General features: G+C 35.6%; 1 protein-coding gene across 5 annotated transcripts in view; it reads right to left on the reverse strand.

Moving 5' to 3' along the window:
• Nucleotides 1–18,524, reverse strand: part of PIAS2 (protein inhibitor of activated STAT 2) — a 71,064-nt gene extending 52,540 nt beyond the window's left edge. For 2 of the 5 annotated variants that reach the window (XR_003001763.1, XR_003001764.1), the window contains exons 1-3: nucleotides 18,490–18,524; nucleotides 8,199–8,673; nucleotides 1,727–1,811 (exon numbers count right to left, since the gene is read on the reverse strand). Coding sequence is in view for 3 of the 5 variants with exons in the window: in XM_024734686.1 (XP_024590454.1) it covers nucleotides 1,727–1,811; nucleotides 8,199–8,670 (557 nt within the window). In the remaining 2 variants the exon portion in view is untranslated. The remainder of the gene's footprint in view (nucleotides 1–1,726; nucleotides 1,812–8,198; nucleotides 8,674–18,489) is intronic. The other 3 variants (XM_024734686.1, XM_024734684.1, XM_024734685.1) reach the window with 2 other exon arrangements.
• Nucleotides 18,525–19,161: the final 637 nt, after the last annotated feature.

Consider the following 19,161-nt stretch of genomic DNA (forward strand, 5'->3'; position numbering starts at 1 on the left):
TTAATTTTTTAGTTGGTTTATTACTATCCCCAAGATTGAAAGTACTTACCATTTATAAAAACTGCCTGCAATGTCTTGCCCCTGGTGGACATGAACTCCATCAAGCTACATTCATTTTACTTCTTTGATAATTTCCTCCTCTAAATTTTCTCTACTTTTCCTAAAACCTCTATTATTTGGATATTGGGTCTTTTGGACTAATCCTTAGTACTGTCTCTTTTTTTTTTTTCTTTTAATCTTATTTTTCAACACTTTGTCTTTTTCCCTTTTGTGGGAGAGCCAGACTATCTAAGCACTACTTTTTGGGAGCTCAAATTTTACCAGGTCAAGTTATAAAATCATTCTGAGACTTTGTTGAGAGCAGTGATGTGATTGACGAAAGAATCTAAAGCTGTGTGTGTCCCATACTCTTCCACGTAACAACAGTGCATCTTCAAGAAGTCAGGATGTTTAAAAGAGAGAGAGGCCCATAAATTTGGATCCACCACCCTGGGAGACTGACAATACACATTAACATATTAAAGACGGAAAAGTCTGGCTTTAAGAACTTATGTACCTACGTTGAATCTAGAATTTCCCAAACTTAACTGCTGAATCTTTACTTTTTAAAAACTCCTATTAACATCTCAGAGAAGGTGAGTGTTCTAATGAAGAGCTGAAAGGATGCAAAAAACCTCTAATTTGCTCAACTCTTTGTTCCAACTTTTAACTCTACAATCCCAGAAAATCATGTGACCTCCGGGAGTCTCAGTTTTCTTATGCTAAATCTTTCTAAAGTCTTATAAATAATATATTATTAACACCAAGGATGACTATATTTTTAACTGGGAAAGTATATACTACAGATTTCCTTTTCTTTCCTCCTATCTCTTAGTTCATTTGCTCTTTATAAATGTGTTTAAGTTTACCCTATTTTTTGAAATGGAAAAGCTAAGAGTATTTTTCATAATTGTTTTCATATTTCTGCTAATTTTTTGGTCTAGGTGAGCATATAGCTCAGAATGGTCCCAGTTTATGTTCTTATCCCAGAAAAAATTATTAATAATATCCATTTTCACTCTAAAAATGCCTATGTTTGGATGATGAAGTTTATGGTCACTCTATCTTTGTTCTGTTACCACAAATTCTTTATGTTGCTATATTTAGAATAAAAGTTTCATTTAAAAAAAGTTACCGCCAAAAGTAATTCAAAGGGGTTTTATTCAAAAGTTAAAATTTTTTTCTAACAGAGTATTTATTAAATATTTGGCTAACCTTAGTCAAAATATACTATGCTTACTTAAGGAGAAATGGCCCAACTGTTATGGACTGAATTGTGTTCCCCCAAAATTCATATGCTGAAGCCCTAACCCCCAGTGTGACGGTCTGTGGAGTTGGGGACTTTAAAGAGGTCATTAAGATTGAATGAGGTCATAAGGGTGGGGGCCTTAATCCACTAGGACTGGTGTCCTTATAAGAAGAAGAAGAGACACCAGGAATACACAGGCACACAGAGGAAAGGCCATGTGAGTACACACAGCAAGAAGGCAGCCATCTGCAAGCCAAGGAGGGAGGGCTCAGAAGAAACCAAATCTGTCCACACCTTAATCTTGGACTTCAAGCCTCCTGAAATGTGAGAAGACAAATTTCTGTTGTTTAAGCCACCCAGTCTGTGGTACTCTGTTACGGCAGGTCTAGCAGACTAATACACCAACATCCTGGAGAATATATTCCAAACTCCTCTTACCTGGATATGCATATCTCTCTAACTTGTTGAGGTGTCAGAGCAAAAATAAAAAACTTCTCTTGAAACCGTTGAATACTGCTTTGAACTGGGGAAGAAAAAAAAAAGAAAGATAATATTCCAATAACAAATCCAATAACAGAAGAACCTGCAATAACCAGGCACTTCTGATAAAGAGTATGCCGAATTCTGAAACTTTTATGGTTAAAATACACCAATATAAAGTACTAAGCTACATTCATCTTGGACTCATGAAAGTAAAGTCACTCTAAAGCAGGTTCAATGTTAAACATTTGTCATTCTTTATTCTAACATACTAATTTTAATCAAAATATAACACAACCTTCGGGCTTCCCTGGCGGCACAGTGGTTCAGAGTCTGCCTGCGATGCAGGGGACATGGGTTCGTGCCCCGGTCCGGGAAGATCCCACATGCCACGGAGCGGCTGGGCCTGTGAGCCATGGCCGCTGAGCCTGCGCGTCCGGAGCCTGTGCTCCGCAATGGGAGAGGCCACAACAGTGAGAGGCCCGCGTACCGCAAAAAATGAAAAGTCTGAGGAAGTCAAAAACACCCCCCAGGAGAATTCTATCCAAGATTCAGGTCTCGTTTGTTTTGTTTCTTTTGTTGTTGTGTTTTGTTTTCAATACTTTATATTCAATTACACAGAGCATTCATATAAGATAAAATTTTTAAACTTCTAGGTTGGGAGACTTATTAAGACACAAAATAATTATCGGCATACAGATGATTAGCTAGTTTAAAAGGATTATCTAATGAAGTCATCCTTCAGAAGTGTATTATTAAAAACTGAAGTGTATTTTCTTCTCAAAGAACTTTAACAGATTCAATGATGTTCTAGTACTCATTAAAACAATGAATGCTTTCAATGAACACTTGACTGAATATGCAACTATATTCCAATAATCAATTTACAGTTATCATTAAACACTGCTTTATGAGAACATTCTAAAATGATAATCCTCCTATACACACAGCAAAATTTTTCTAATTTTATGAGATTTAAACAGAATATAGAAAACTCGAATCACCTGGAAGAATTTTATCTATACAGAAACAATCACTATGTTAATAATCATCAGTGATGTTTAATACTAAAATACTTTTCTCCCTATACAACAGCTGCAACGATCATTTGGGGAGGGCAGAGTACTGAGGTTTCACTTTTCTTGTAAAACAGTGGCTTTAATTCAGAATTATGAAAAAAGGAGAATTGTTACCAATTGTTCAATCACAGAAATCATTCATTTCCTTTATCTCAGTTCTCCGTCTTCATCCCCTATATCCAGTTAGTCATTAAGTCCTGTTTTGTTTTGTTTTTTAATTTTCTTATTGGCTGCCTCCTATTTTCACTACCACCATCCTACTCAAAACCTATTATTACTTTGTACAGATGAAGGAGCAACCCTGCCTCTCTGCCAGTCCCTCATCAGAACACAAGTGCAGAGCTGGTAATCCTCAGCACCACTTTTTCATCACCATTCCTCTGCTGAAAAATGCTAAGCAGAACTTATCTGTGAATGAACCATGTCTAAACTCCTTTACCTATGAGAACCTCCGTAACAATGGCCTCAACTCTTTCTTAACAAATCTACATTTCCAGTGTCTCCCCAAGTCCTGCTCTATTCACTGTCAGGTCTCACAACTGTGTCATTTTTATTTCTACTCCTGTGACTACTCACAGTTCTCGCCCTTCCTGATGCCCACTCTCCGACACACTCCATCAATTCAAAGCAGGCATATTCATCCTTCAAAGCTCCCTCAAGTGTCCTCCTACTCCAAAGTCTTGATTAACTTCTTCATTCATTAGGCCAATACAATATTTGAGCTTTAGGTTCACAAGTTATAGGGCTTCGTCATATAAGCATATAAACTGCTTGCTACTTTTCTCTCATGTTAATATTCTCTCTCTAACTAAACAGCAAAATTCCTAAAGCCCACTCCATACTTCTGACTTCTCCACAATTAGGCTACATGACCATATCCAAATTAAATCCTCATTATATACTTGTTAACTGAGTTAAAAGAAATGAATTTATCCAAATTCTTTAGAAGTGAGATTGTGAAGTGATTTAATGGCTTTACACTAATGTGCATATCACTTTAAACCTGTTTAACTACACCCAGAGGCTTAATGAGTATTTCCTAATATTCAGAAATTTAAGAATAAGAAAAGATGCTGACGCTCATTAATTTGTCACCTATCAGATTACAAAGATGAAAAGACCAACAACGCAATGCTGATGAGGTGTAGGGAAAATAATACATTCATACATTATTGGGAGTATAAATTGCTACGATGCTTCTGAAGCAACCAAAATTTCTCTACAAAAGTTGAATATCAAAATATTAAATAATCATACTCCTTGACCCAAAATAGTCACATCTAGGCATTTACATTTCATGAATATGCAACGGAAGTATTCAGAAACACATATGCAAAAATGCTCACAGCAGCAATGTTTCTAAGACTGCAAGAATAGTGCCCAAGATATGTTACACACTAAAATACTTCTGAATAAATAATAAAAACTGAAAACAACTGAAAATGTACATCAACAGGATACTGGTTCAGTTATGGTACATCTACACGATAACAGACCTACTATAATCTACAGATGTACAATATATTTCTAAGAAATACAGTTAAGAAAGATTGTCAAGGCGCAGAACTCCAGAGGGCACTTTTCACAGTGGTACAAGTAGAATAATGCCTACTACCTCCACCAGAAAAGTGGCACAGTGGTTCTGTGGTTAGAAGAGCCTTGTTTAATGAAGGGGAAGAGAAAAAAGATGACATAATATGCAGAGAAACAGTTAATTATTGATATGACTCAAGCTGAGTAATAAATGAGGTTATGAGGGAACTTTCCCTTTTTGTTATACTTCTATGTTTGAATTTTCAATTACTAGCATAAGTTACTTTTGTAATCTGAAAAGCACAATGAAGAAATTTTAAGGAATCAAAGACTCATAATACTTTGAAGGTATTTCACAAAATACCAAACAGCTAGACATATCGACATGTAGATGTTTGTAAACAGTGAACAAAAAGAGCTAGCCACAGAAGAATATATACACAGTATACCATCATATAAATTTCAAAAGCAAGCCAATTAAACATTACATTTTTTATACACATATGGTAAAACAAGCAAAAGAGAGAAACACAAAATCCAGAATAGTGATTTAACTCAAAAAGGAAAAGGCAAGGAAATGGCTTCAAAGATACTGGCAATGTTCCTTTCTTAAAAACTGTGCAGTGGTTTCACGGGTGTTCATTCATGGATATTCTTTGTAACAATGTTTTTTATGTATTCTTTTGTACAGACTGAATATAGACAAACTTTTTAAAGAGAAAGGATTTCATCACCACAAGAAATTATCTTAAAAAAAGAAGAGAAGAAAGAAAACAGAAAATTTAAAAAAAGACAAAAATACTGCCTGTGAGAGCAAATTAGAATAGCTATTTAAGGGAAGAGAAGAGATTCTGTTAGCCTGTTTTCAGATTAGGGGATTATGCATCTGTTACAGTAAAACCTCAGCTATAGAGAACCTCACTTAGTATTACTGTGTACACTCATGCTTTCTAGATGCCACAGTTTGTCATTTTAAATGCTAAAATAATTTTATTTAAACAATTTTAATAAAACCAAACTGCAAAACTATGTAATAATGTATCTTCTTAAATAGAATATACTCGTCGTGGTTGTTTGGGGGTTTTATTTGGCATCAATACATGCACCTTGCTGTAACAGCAATTCCCTCAATACTAAAGGACTATTGGTTTCAATATTCCCAAGGGGTTTTGGAACGACATTTTTTGACTTTTTGTTTGTTTTTTTTCTACCAGGGCTCTTTCAATCTTTCCCATGTTGTTAATTAATTCCTGCTCAACAGTATGTTGACGGCTTAGAAATCATCTAATCAACTATATATTAAATCGAGAATACACTGACTGGCCCACGGATATAAAGCATATGTGCTTTGAAATACGGATTTGTTCTCTCTTTCAATTCCTGAGGCTAATTTAATTCTCAGTTCCCAAATGTAAATAGGTTTCTCCATAACAGTGTTCCAAATAAACGGATTTACCCCAAATTTTAAATTTTTACAAATATTTTCAACATTATATAACCAAATCATTAAAACTTAAGGCAATTTCTAAATGTCACTGCATTGCTTTAGACATCATGACACTAAATATTTTCATATGAAGGTCGTTACTGGAAATGATTAAATTTTTCCACTTTTATTTGGCAGACTATATGGTATTACGCCGATGTTTTAACTTTCTACTTCAAAGTCTAAAACAGCCTTTTTTAGATCACTGTTTTATCAATCTGAAATAATAAGACTATATACATTAAGAAAATTCTTTTTTTTTTCTTTTTGGGGAAGGCAGGATAAGGAAATGTTTAAGCCTTGTTATAAACAAAATCTGTTTATAAAGTTTATAAAAACAATGATAGGCAGAACTGAAAAATACATGAGTCAACAATTTTTTAGCTCAGGAACAAAAAGTTATTTTATAAGCTCTGAGGTTTTATGGATTTCTTACATTCTAATGTAAGCTATGAGCAAAAGGCAGGTTTTCTTCTTACCCACTCTTCAACAAAAAATGCCTCTGGCATTATTTTATCTAAGCCACATGAGATACAAAAATTTTATTTTAGTAAATTTATAAAAAGCCTATTACCTTCCTTTAATTGAGGTTAATGAAAGAGAAACTCTATGAAGAATACAGAAAAGTAAGAAAATTCCTATTTCTGTTTCTGAACAAAGGAAAGTATGGAAAGCAAGGCACAAAGCCTCTTAAGAGCTCACTGCTTGGCACACCGCTGACACTAGGAGCAGAGAAGACATGCTGCTGCATCTTCTCTCCATCTCCAGTCATCTTCCTTCCAGGCTTTCGATCCGGTTCTGAAACACCTTCCCCTGTAACCAGAACCCCACATGGCCTCTTATGCTCAGTCCTGCCTTAGCCATATTCCTGAGGAGGTCCATGAGGTAGGGTCACCTAAGCACGTTACTCGTCTGACTCTTTCTGTAAACACGAAGAAATAAATTTGCAATAACTCCTAAGAAACATGTGAATGAGCCATGACACTGTATGTACATTGGTACGAACCAAAAACCATGAAAAAAGGAGGAACAAAAAAATAAATTATGGAAACATTTTAAGCAGATAAATGAACCTGGTTAAAAAAAAAAGTTAAAAATGAAAGTAAAATCATAAAAGAAACACAGCTGGGTAATAAACATTTTAAATGTTTGTTCCTGTTATTAATTTTAAAAATGAAAAATCTAAACAAGATACAAGTTTCCATCTACCGAAATTGCAAAGATCAATAAAGGCAGGAAGTAAAAAGTGCAACGAGAGACATTCTCTCACTTTGTGGAATTTAAACTGGCACAGCTAGTCTGGAAACTAATTTAGTGATATGTTATCAAGAGTCCTTACTCTTTGATGCAATAATTCTACTCAAAGGACTTTGCACAAATGCGAACAAACACAGAATCCTTATTTCAGAATGAATGTAATGAAGGAATAAAATGCATTACTCTACCTCCCTGGCTCAGTTTTGTTAAACAAAAACAAAGCAAGGAGAAAAGGCCTGGGAAAAGCACAACCACCTTGGCCTGCCACCATCAGGCCATACTGACCCCATTAACCAGCCCTGCCCCTCAAAATTTCCTTCTAGTTCAACCAAGATGTACAAGTATAGTCCTATACAAAACTAAAAAAGCACATTGATATATTTAAGAGAGTTTTCAAATGACTTGAGACAAAAAGGGTTCTTCCTAGGATGGAAAGGAAAATGACTTCCCGGACTAACTATGAAATGCTATTTCCCAAACAATTTATTTTATCAATAAATTCAAATACCTCTGTAAATAATTTCATTAGCCAGTAAGAAAATATGCGTTTACAGCACAGAAGTCATGAACCTAGGTATAAATTTGTTAAAGTCACGTGTATCAACGTTTAATAATATAAAATTTACTACATTTTCTAAGCAGTCAACGATTATTAAACAAAAAGCTAAAAAACGTGTGTCAAACTCTGCCATGTTAGGAAAAAATTAAGTATAAAAGATTTATTCCTTAGGAAAACAGTTTAAAAAGCTATGTTAAACAGAAACTAAGTCTCTTTGTAAAAATATCAAAAGCATCAAAAGGTGGAACCACAGCAATAAATAAGATTTGTGTCTTTTCGTATACACACAGAAGCAATTTGAGTTCTAAGCTATAAGAAGAAAGTTTGACGAATAAAGAGTTTTATATTAGATTTCTGTCATGGTTGCCAATATTTCTTTTTATTTGTACATTTAACCATTTGGTATTTTAATGCCTCAGTTTTATAATACTAACAGCCAATCATTAATTAACAGCTGAAGGCCTCTGGCTTTACTTACTCTCTTGTCCAGAAGGAACAGATTTCTCTAACACTTACCTAAACTCGTGGGCTTGATGAGAACATCAAGGACATCATAAAAGGGTAAGCTTTTTAACTGCACATCAGGATGAACAGGAGGGATTGGGGGAGATGGCTGCTGCATCTCAAACGTGGGTTTAGTATCTTGAAGCAGCACAGAACCAACAGGAGAGGACGGCGAGTGAGGTGTAACTGAAGTGGAAGGCAACGAGTGGATTCCAGCCACAGCCAAGTCAGGTTCTACAGGTGAGGAGCTACCATCCAAACTGAAAACCGATGATTTGATTGCGGATAAATCAGAAAGGCCTTCAAGAGTCCGTGGGTATCGGCGTCTATACAATTCTCGGATTTTAATCTGAACCGCAGGGCTGCAGCCGCTCTTCAATAAATGCAACGCCCTCATCAGGAGGTCATGCTTGCGTCCACTTTTATTCCTTCCGGCAAAGCCTAGTAACACTTGTAGTTCAGAAACCCTAAAACTAGAAACCATATTCTAAAAGGAAAGAAAAAAAAAGGGATATAAGCCAATAGTCAGCCTCAAGCATATAAAAATCCTATCTAAAATCTACTGTAAAATCTGATTTTTCTAGCATTCTATCAACTGGCATGTGCTAGTAACCAGCATTTTCACATATCACTTAGAATTGTTATTGTTTCTATAGCCACCACCCCTCCCCCACCAATTACAGTCAAGTTATAGTGTTAATTATGCTTTGTTGTACTCAATTTTGGTAATCTATGGTCTATTGGTTTCTGCTAACCACTTCATTATCTGATTATGCCCAAGTGTAAACCCATATTTGCTTTATCACTATGAAATCTAAACCAATGAAAATGTTCCTCTTCAAAACTAAGCCCTACCAATACACAGTGTAATGTCTGTTACAGTATTATCACCAATTAACCAAAAAAATTTAGGTTTCTGCAACAACGTACCTGTAAAACTTCTGAGGTTAAGCAAGAAATCTACAAAATCAAGACAGAACTGTAATACAAAATCCAATGAATTTTTCACCCCAGCTCAAATATTAAGGAACACACAACATACGAAAATAATATTTTTAAATATTAAAGCTAAAAACCACATACATCTTATTTAGCAGTCAAACTTCTAAAATGATTGAAGTTCTCAGCTAAGTATCCAATGTGAAAAATAGCTTTGAAGAGTAAGGATACGAGTGGTCATAAATTTTAAAAGGCAAGATACCCTCCTTGCCACTCTACCTACTTGTTCTTGGGTGTAAAATGAAGATTATAAGTAGTTCCTGTTTCATAGGAACCATCTATTTAATTCAACAAAACCTAGTAAATTCTAAGCACTATACTGCCTCATAAACCCACCTACTTAAGTCATTTTCAGCCAATTCTGAACTCAGAGGTAAAGCACACTTGGGTCAGATTTATCTGTACCACACATGCACCATCTGGCCAGAAAGAGGAGTAAGACCTGGAGCTGAGCAAAAGCCCTTTCAGAAACCAACCTTAAGGAAACTTTCCCCAGCCCTCCTCCTCAGTGCTGCACACTCTACAGCTGCCTGGGATTCCTTCTCAACCTGGTGAGTATGCAGTGGCCACACCTACAGTTGGCAGTGATTCATAATCCCTCCGTTCTGCACTTTTAAGTCTCACTGACAGCCCAGGAACAAGTGCTATAACTCTGGTTTTAACTGTTGGCAATACTTGATAGTTTTCCAAAATGCAAACAAATTTAAATATATCAAAGTAATCTGCATGTACATGCTGTATCATAATTCTACTTCATATATTAGGTCTCCAAATTTCATATTGTACAAGTCAGAGAATACTAAGTTGTAATCCTAGCAACCATTTTATACTCTTGATCAGTGCTGTCCAATAGAAATAGGAACCACATATATAATTCTAAATTTTCTAGTAGCCACATTAAAATAAATTTTAAATTAATTTTGATAATATGCTTTATTTAACCCAATATATCAAAAAGTATTATTTCAAGATGAAAACAGTTTTTGTGGTTTAAAAATAGTCATTTTTTGGGCTTCCCTTGGTGGCGCAGTGGTTGAGAATCCGCCTGCCGATGCAGCGGACTCAGGTTCGTGCCCCGGTCGGGAGGATCCCACATGCCGTGGTGCGGCTAGGCCTGTGAGCCATGGCCGTTGAGCCTGCGCGTCCGGAGCCTGTGCTCCGCAACGGGAGAGGCCACAGCAGTGAGAGGCCCGCGTACCGCAAAAAAAAAGTCATTTTTTAAGTGTCAATCAGATCTTTTTCATACTAGGTCTTCAATATCCAGTGTGTATTTTCACACTTGAAGCACATCTCAATTCGGACTAACACCAGTTCAAGTGCTTAGGGAGCCACATGTGGCTAGTAGCTACCACAATGAACAGTACGGCTCTAAATCATACTCTAATAGCAACATATATCACAAATACCATGATCGTTATACTTTAACTCGCTTCATTTCCCCCATGTGTAAAAGGAAGACTTTATTTATCTTACCCCTTATGCTATGAACAACAAAGATGGAAAACAAGAAAAATTTTGGCCTATCTCATGGCACACCAGTAACAGTCAAGGTTTCATGCATAATAAGGACTACGAAAGCTTTTGGAAGTTTCCTCCCAAGCAAGAAATGCAATGCATCTTTCCCAAAGTCCTCAATCCTAAAAAAATACTTCAATTGAAATCTGCTTATATTACAGTAGCATAAATAACATTAAAACATGGAGAACGCTAATAACAGTCACGCTATCTGTGATTCTTTCTAAAGAAATCAAACTAACTCAGAATACACTGCTTCTCTCCTTACACTTATTTTCAGGTATTCTTCACTTTAAGGAAACCTGTGTTACAGAAATGACAAAATAGAGTACAAGGCACCCTAAAGCTTGACTCTCAAAAAGGAATTTCTGGGAGGTCGCATAATACTTATTTCCAATGGTAACTTTATTTGGCCAAGAATGCTGAAGTAATTGGTCTAATAGCTATTGTAAACATACAAATGAAAAGGAAGAAAGAGAAAGGCTTTCAACTATGAATGCAGAATCACAGCATTCGGAAGCAAAACAGAAATCCCCCAGTTTAGGGAAGGGCAAAGGAAACAACAGGAACCAGGACTGTCTTTACACTGCAAAATGTTGCCAAAATAAAGTATTGCCAGGCACTTGCTCAAAGATGATGGTGTTGAGAGTCAATGGTACCCTGTGGAAAGCTTCACACCAGCAATCACTAGTTGAAGGTCAAGTCCAGGCATCAAGACTTAGGACTTTGGCCAAGTCACATTATCTTTCTGGTCATCCATTTCTATTTTAAAACAACAACAAAAAGAACCCTCTCCTTTATTTAGCATTCACTACTAAGATATTCTCTAAGGAGATTACTAAATCAAATTCTATGAATATGTTTTTCTTGGCAAACTTCGCTGGATCCCACTTCTTCTTAAAGTGATGCCTTTTTTTTTTTTTTTAACTCTGTCTTCAACCAATTTCAGCAGCCACCAGCTGAGGTGAGCCTGCTATGAATACTACCAAGAATGGATTTCAACTGTTACTTTCCACCAATCTCTGATGTCTACATTTCTAGTCTAATTTTTTTCAAGTGGATTTTATCCAGTTCATCCTACTGCCTCCCAAAGTCTGCCCTCTAATACTTCAGTTACAATTGCTATGTGCTCTATACAGAGAAATTTCTCAATAAATGTCTGCTGACTAACTTTAAGGAAATTCATGAACTACAGAGAACTATGCTGGCATAACTGATTTTTAAAAAGATACATAAGCAATCTGATTTCTAAAGAAAAGCTAAATAAATTAAGACTAGAAATTTAAATCAATCTTTTTCTTTGTCAAATTTAAATAACACAAAATTATCAAATTTTAAAGCTGGGACTTTATATAACTGAAACATTACATATAGGAGTGAAGGCCACTTGAAGGTGCTATAAAATTGTCAAAAATAGCACAGAATTTGGGGAAGCTCTAGTGGGTCAGCTAACGCATATATATGGAATCTTAAAAAAAAAAAGGTACTGATGAACCTAGTTGCAGGGCAGGAAGAAAGATGTAGACAGAGAATGGACTTGAAGACACAGGGTGGGAGGGGGAAGCTGGGGCGAAGTGAGAGTAGCATCGACATATATACACTACTGAATGCAAAGTAATTAGCTAGTGGGAAGCAGCAGCAGAGCACAGGGAGATCAGCTTGATGCTTTGTGATAACCTAGAGGGGTGGGATAGGGAGGGTGGGAGGGAGGCTCAAGAAGGAGGGGATATGGAGACCTATGTATGCATGTGGCTGATTCACTGTGATGTACAACAGAAAGTAACACAGTATTTATACTGTGAAGCAATTATACTCCAATGAAGATCTATCAAAAAAAAAGTCATGGTAAAGAACAATACAGCTTTGTAAATCCTCCATCTGCTATGATGGATAATATGGGGAAGGGAGAGGAGCTGCTGACGGAAACTGACAAATCACATTATTAATATCGCCCATCCCAACTATAATATTAAAACAATCTACACCTTCACGTATAAGTAAGAATGGATTAAAAAAAAATCAGGTACATAATCAATACATCGAAGGCATGTTTGAGCTGATGCCATAGAAAGAAAAACTATGTGGCCCGTTGGAAAGATACTGCAATTCCAGAAGTCACAGGAGGCCCCAGTTCCTGGCCCTGTACTCCCGTGAAATCATGTAGTCCCTATAATTAAATCCCTTTTTACTTGAGATACTTGATGTGGATCTCTTCCTCACAATGCACTGATAAAAGTAACTACTCAGCTAAAAAAAAATCAAAACTGGAAATCATCTATTAAAAGAAACAATAAAAAAGACACATTTTAAAAACCTATAAAATTAGCCAAAGCTTGGGAGACCATCTCCCTAAATGCTTCCATTTTATACAAGATTTAAAATAAATTGAGTAGTCAATTCGAGAAGCAAAAAAGTAACAACAGGGCTTCCCTGGTGGCGCAGTGGTTGCGAGTCCGCCTGCCGATGCAGGGGACACGGGTTCGTGCCCCGGTCCGGGAGGATCCCACATGCCGCGGAGCGGCTGGGCCCGTGAGCCATGGCCGCTGAGCCTGCGCGTCCGGAGCCTGTGCTCCGCAACGGGAGAGGCCACAGCAGTGAGAGGCCCGCATACCGCAAAACAAAACAAAACAAAAAAAACTGCCTATGAAAAAAGTAACAACAAACACACACCCTCAAAAAGAGTGAAGAATTAAAGGATAAAAGCAAGAAAACAAGACTTAGAAAGCAAAATGCAAGAAGCCTGTAAAGTCAGGCCAAAAAAGGGAAAGAAAATGAATATGGTCCTGAGAATGAGGAAAGAAACATAAAGACCACAAATACTAAGCAAATTTCTTTAAACAAAGAGAACAGCACATGCTGTTATATTCTAATAACTTAAAGATATAGACGTAAGTTATTTCCTAGAAAAATATAAATTACTCAATCTGATTCAAGAAGAAGTATATTATCTTTGTCCCCCTCTCCACTTCCAAAAGTATCTGTCCAGACAAGATAGCTTAGTAAATAAATTCTACTAACTCTTCAAGGAAAAGATGGAATTCTGTTCCTTAAACTGTTCAAAAGCATAAGAGTCAGAAAATCAAATACAAGATAGAAGACAAACATGGAAAAAATGGTTGAACACAAAACACAAGTTTTTAAAATATGCAAATTATTGTTTTTTCAAACTTTAGCAGGAGAATCCACTCATCCAACCATAAGTTTAGGCAAAAGCCTGACAAAACGCCTAGTATACCACCTATTCTTTCTCATTTCCCAAGATAGATGATAATGAGTCTTTTTGTAACACATCAATGTTTCCTATGAGTACAGACACAAAAGCTCTCAAAGTACCCAAATAAAGTTTAATCTACGAAAATAAAAATGGTTTAACATAAATTTAGTAAATTACTTGGTTAAGATGATTTCGGTCCTTCTATTCACATACTGAAATACTTATGAATAAAACTTATATAAAATATATGGAATTTCCTCTAAAATCATTTGTGGGGAGTAAGTGAGGACATACATGAAAAAAGACCAGAGGTGATAACTGCTGGGTATTGGGTACACGGGGAATTCTCTACCTTTGTAAGTTAGAATGTTTCCATAGTAAAAAGTTTGCTTGAATGGGAAACTGGTTGTGGGGTATATGGCACTGTACTATCTTCCCAACTTTACTATTAATCTGAAAGTATTTTAGATTTAATTAAACAAAATTTGTCAGTTTGTTTAAAGCTAGGATAAAAAGATTGTGGTCTAAATACCATTTCCCACAAAAAGAACCCAGGCTCCTTGAGAAACTGGCAAGTCTGGGGTAGAAAAGGCACAAGATAAGCCTACAACATCCTATCCAGAAAGCAAAGAAATTATCAAAGACTACTGGAATCTTGTCAGAAGGACACAGAAAACAACCCAGTAGCCCAAGACAAGCCAATTTGAGCAGCAAAAAGACTAATAACTGCATCAGAGTCAAACACATCAAATATATTAAATATCATTTGCACATGATACTTAAAAAACAACTCACTGATCTCCTTTAGAAAATATTGCGAATATTTAGTATTAGTATTCTGAAAATTGATAAAGAATGAAAACAATACAAAAAGATTTACTGGTTCACAAAAAAGCCATATGATTATGTGGATAAATGCTAGAAAAGCATTTGATAATATCCATTCCTGACAAAGCCTCTCAATGAACAGGAATAGAAAGAAACTCTTAATATGATAAAGGATACCTATCAGAAATCAATAACAAATATACTTAAAGACGAAACACTGGATCATAAAGACCTATGAAATACACATTATATTTTGTCATTTAAAAGAATTCCAAAGAACCTAGACAGTAAAAATCTTAAAAGTAACATTAATAATTTACAAATGATAGAACTTTTTATATTGGAAATAAAAGAAAATCCACTGAAAAATCAGACCCAATAATAATCAGTCAACAAAACTTTTTGAATTTTCTGTACATCAAATAGGTTTTCAAATGACTTATCAGGGAAAACAGTATTTTTTAAAATGAATCTAGGTAACATAAAGATATGAAATGCCACGGTATAAATTTAAAAATTTTTCAAGACCTACATTAAAAAAAACTGATAGTACATTTTTTTAAAAACCTTGAATGAATTAAGGAATATATTATGTTACTAGGCAAAAGTAGTAAATGCTGAAAAGATGTCAATTCTCCCCAACTTGTTATAAATATAATAAAATTCCAGTGAATTTTGACAGATCAAACTTACAACAAAGAATTAAATAAAATACATAATATGACATGTGGTGATGAACACAATGGACAAAAATAAAGATGGAAAAAGAAATGAAGTGAAGAGGTAGAGAGGATTTGCAATTTTAAAGAAAGTAGAGCTCCCTGAGAAGGTAACTGAGTAAGTAACTGAAAAAGTAATAAAGCATCCAATGCATATCAGAGGAAAAGCATTCCAAGGCACAGGACACAGCAGGTGCAAAAATCCTGAAGAGGAAAGCATACCTAACACATTGAAGGGAAAGTAAAAGCCCATCACTGTTGAACCAGAGTAATCTAAAGGAATGAGTATTCAGATAGCAGAATGATGAGCAAAGAAAAAGACAAACCTGGGGAGGGAGATAATTAATTGGATAAAATTATAATATCAAATTTGTGAGGCTAAGAAAAGATAGAACAAAGGTGCTGGGCAAAATGGCATGCATGAAGAGTGGTAAGCAGTTTAAAGTGTTCTACAGGCAAGGAAGGAAAAGAAAGTAATTTTAGATTTACATACATATATTAAAGTTTCAAGAGAAAATTCAAGAAAACTTCAAGAGTCTGTGAGAAAGCAAAAAAAAAAGTACTAATTTCACAACTAGTAAAATGGGGAAAACATGAAAAAGAGGGAAGGAAAATGAACAACCCACAAGACAGCAAGAAAACAGATAGGGAGACAAAACCCAGCAAAAACAAGATGCTCAAAATGAAGGGGTAGAAATAAATGCAAATATGTCAGTAATTCCAACAAAAAAAATGAAATAAACTTCCCAATTAAAATAGCAAGATTAGGGGATATCATTACAGAAACCACAGCATCAAAAAGATAATATGGGAATACTAAGAACAACTCTCCACACATGAATTTGGCAACTTGGTTGAAATGGATCGATTCCTTGAAAAACACAAACCACCAAAACTTACTCAATATGAAACTGATAATCTGAATACCCACCTCTAGCTATTCAGGAAATTTAATTCTTAATTTTAAAACTCCAAACAAAAAGAAATTACCACACACCCAGATCATTTTATTGGAGAATTCTACCCAACATTTAAATAAGAATTAACACCAATTCTACATAATTTCTTCTGGAAAACAGAATATGAGAGAAGACTTCCAAATTCATTTTATGACGCTAGTATTATCCTGATACCAAAACCAAACAAAGGCAGTTCAAAAAATAAAACTACAAACCAACATCCTTCACGAATACAGATGCTAAAATATTTAAAGTATTAGCAAATAGAATTCAGCAATATATAAAAAGAATTAACACCAAGACCAAAGAAAGCGTCTATTCCAGGGATACAAGGTTGGGTCAATGTTTGAAATCAATGAAGTACACTATATTAACAACTAAAAAAGAAAATCACATGATTATATATACATAATCTTTTATATATACAGCAATGAAGAAAAAAGCATTTGACAAATTCAATGCCCACTCATGATAAAAATTCTCAGAAAAATAGGAATAGAAGAGAACCTCCTGAACTTGACAGAAAGCACCTACCAAAAAATCTAGAGTTAACATACTTAATGGTGAAAGAATGAATACTTCCCCCTAAGATTGGGAATGAGGCAAGGATGTGTTGGAAGTTCTAGCTAGTGGAATAAGACAACAAAAAGAAAAGACATAGGGGTTGAAAAGAAAAAAATAAAACCGCCTGTATTTGCAGATCCCAAGGAATCTGCAAAACAACTACTAGAACGAATAACTGAGTTCAGCAAGGTGGCAGGATACAAAACCAACACACAAGTACCAATCACATCTCTATATACTAAAAAGAACATGTGAAAACAAGTTAAAAACACAATACTATTTATAATCACTCCTAGGAAAATGAAAATACATATGTTTAAAAATATAACAAAACATATACAGGACTTGTTTGCTGAAAACTACAAACACAAATGAAAGAAGCCTATAAAGATCTAAATAAATGGATTCTTTGTGGATTGGAAGACTCAACAAAGTAACAATATCAATTTTCCCTACATTGATACACAGATTTAACACAATTCCTACCCAAATCTCACCAAGACTTTTTATGGATATAGATGAGATTATTCTAAAATTTACATGGAAAGGTAAAGGAACTAGAAGAGCTAAAACAATTTTGAAAAAGCATAGAGAGAGAGGAATCTGTCTATCCTATTTCACAACTTAGCTCAGTAATTAAGACTGTATGTAGTATTAGTAGAGGGATAGACATAAAGGTCAGTGGAACACAACAGAGAACCCAGAAACAGACCTACACAAATACACCCAAATAGTTTTTGGTGAAGGTGCAAAAGTAACTTAATGAGGGAAAGACAGCCTTTCAAAAAATGGTACTGGAGCAACTGCACATCCATAGACCAAAAAACGAATTTCCACCTAAGTCTCACATTTTATATAAAAAATAACTCCATGGGGCTTCCCTGGTGGCGCAGTGGTTGAGAGTCCGCCTGCTGATGTAGGGCACACGGGTTCATGCCCCGGTCTGGGAAGATCCCACATGCCGCGGAGCGGCTGGGCCCGTGAGCCATGGCCACTGAGCCTGCGCGTCTGGAGCCTGTGCTCCGCAACGGGAGAGGCCACAACAGCGAGAGGCCCGCGTACCACAAAAAAAAAATAAATAACTCCAAATGGATCACACGCTTAAATGTTAGAATAAGCTGTAAAACTTAGGGGAAAAAACACAGAAGAAAATATTCAAGATCTAGGGCTAAGCATAGAGTTTGTATACTTGACACTCAGAGCAAGATTCACAAAAGGCATAACAATAATATACTGAACTTCACCAAAATTAAAAACTTGTGCCCTTGCAAGACCCTGCTAAAAGGATGAAAAGACAATCCAACAAAGGACTAGTATCTAGAATATATCTAGAACTCTCAAAACTCAACAGGAAAAAAACAATCCAATTAGAAAAAAGACATGAAGCGACATTTCATCAATGGGGATACACAGATGAAAAATAAGCAAATGAAAATATGTTCAGTATCATTAGCCATTAGGGGAGTGCAAATTAAAACCTTACTAAGATATCACTAGGTACATACCAGAATGGCTAAAATCAAAAACAGTGGTAACACCAAATGCTGGCAAGGATGCAGAAAAACTGGATCACTCCATACATTGCTGGTAGGGATGTAAAATGGTACAGCCACTCTGGAAAACAGTTTGGCAAGTTCTTAAAAAACTATATGCACAATAATCATACAACCCAGCAACTGCACTCCTGGCATTTATCCCAGAGAAATGAAAACTTATGTCAAAAAAAAAACCCTATGCACAAATCTTCATAGCACTTTTATTCATAACAGCCAAAAACTGTAAACAACTCAGATGTCTTTCAACAGGTATATGGTTAAACAAATCCATACCATGGACTACTACTCGCAGTAAAAAAGGATGACCTACCAATACATTTAACAACATGGATGAATTTCTAGAGAATTATGCTGAGTGAAAAAAACTGAACCCAAAAGGTGACAAACTGTATGAGCCCATTTATATAACATTCTTAAAATGACAAAATCATAGAAATGAAGAACAAATGAGTGGGTCCCAGAGATTAAGGGGATGGAAAGGAAATGGGTGTGGCTATAAAAATAATAATATGAGGGATCCTTGTGGTGATGGAAATGGTCTGTATATTGTGTCAGTATCATACCCTGGTTGTGATATTGTACTACAGTTTTGCAAGACATTACCAATGGGGGAAACTGGGT

Source organism: Neophocaena asiaeorientalis, unplaced genomic scaffold, assembly GCF_003031525.2.
Source record: "Neophocaena asiaeorientalis asiaeorientalis breed wild unplaced genomic scaffold, Neophocaena_asiaeorientalis_V1.1 scaffold322, whole genome shotgun sequence".
Classification (NCBI taxonomy): Eukaryota; Metazoa; Chordata; class Mammalia; order Artiodactyla; family Phocoenidae; genus Neophocaena; species Neophocaena asiaeorientalis.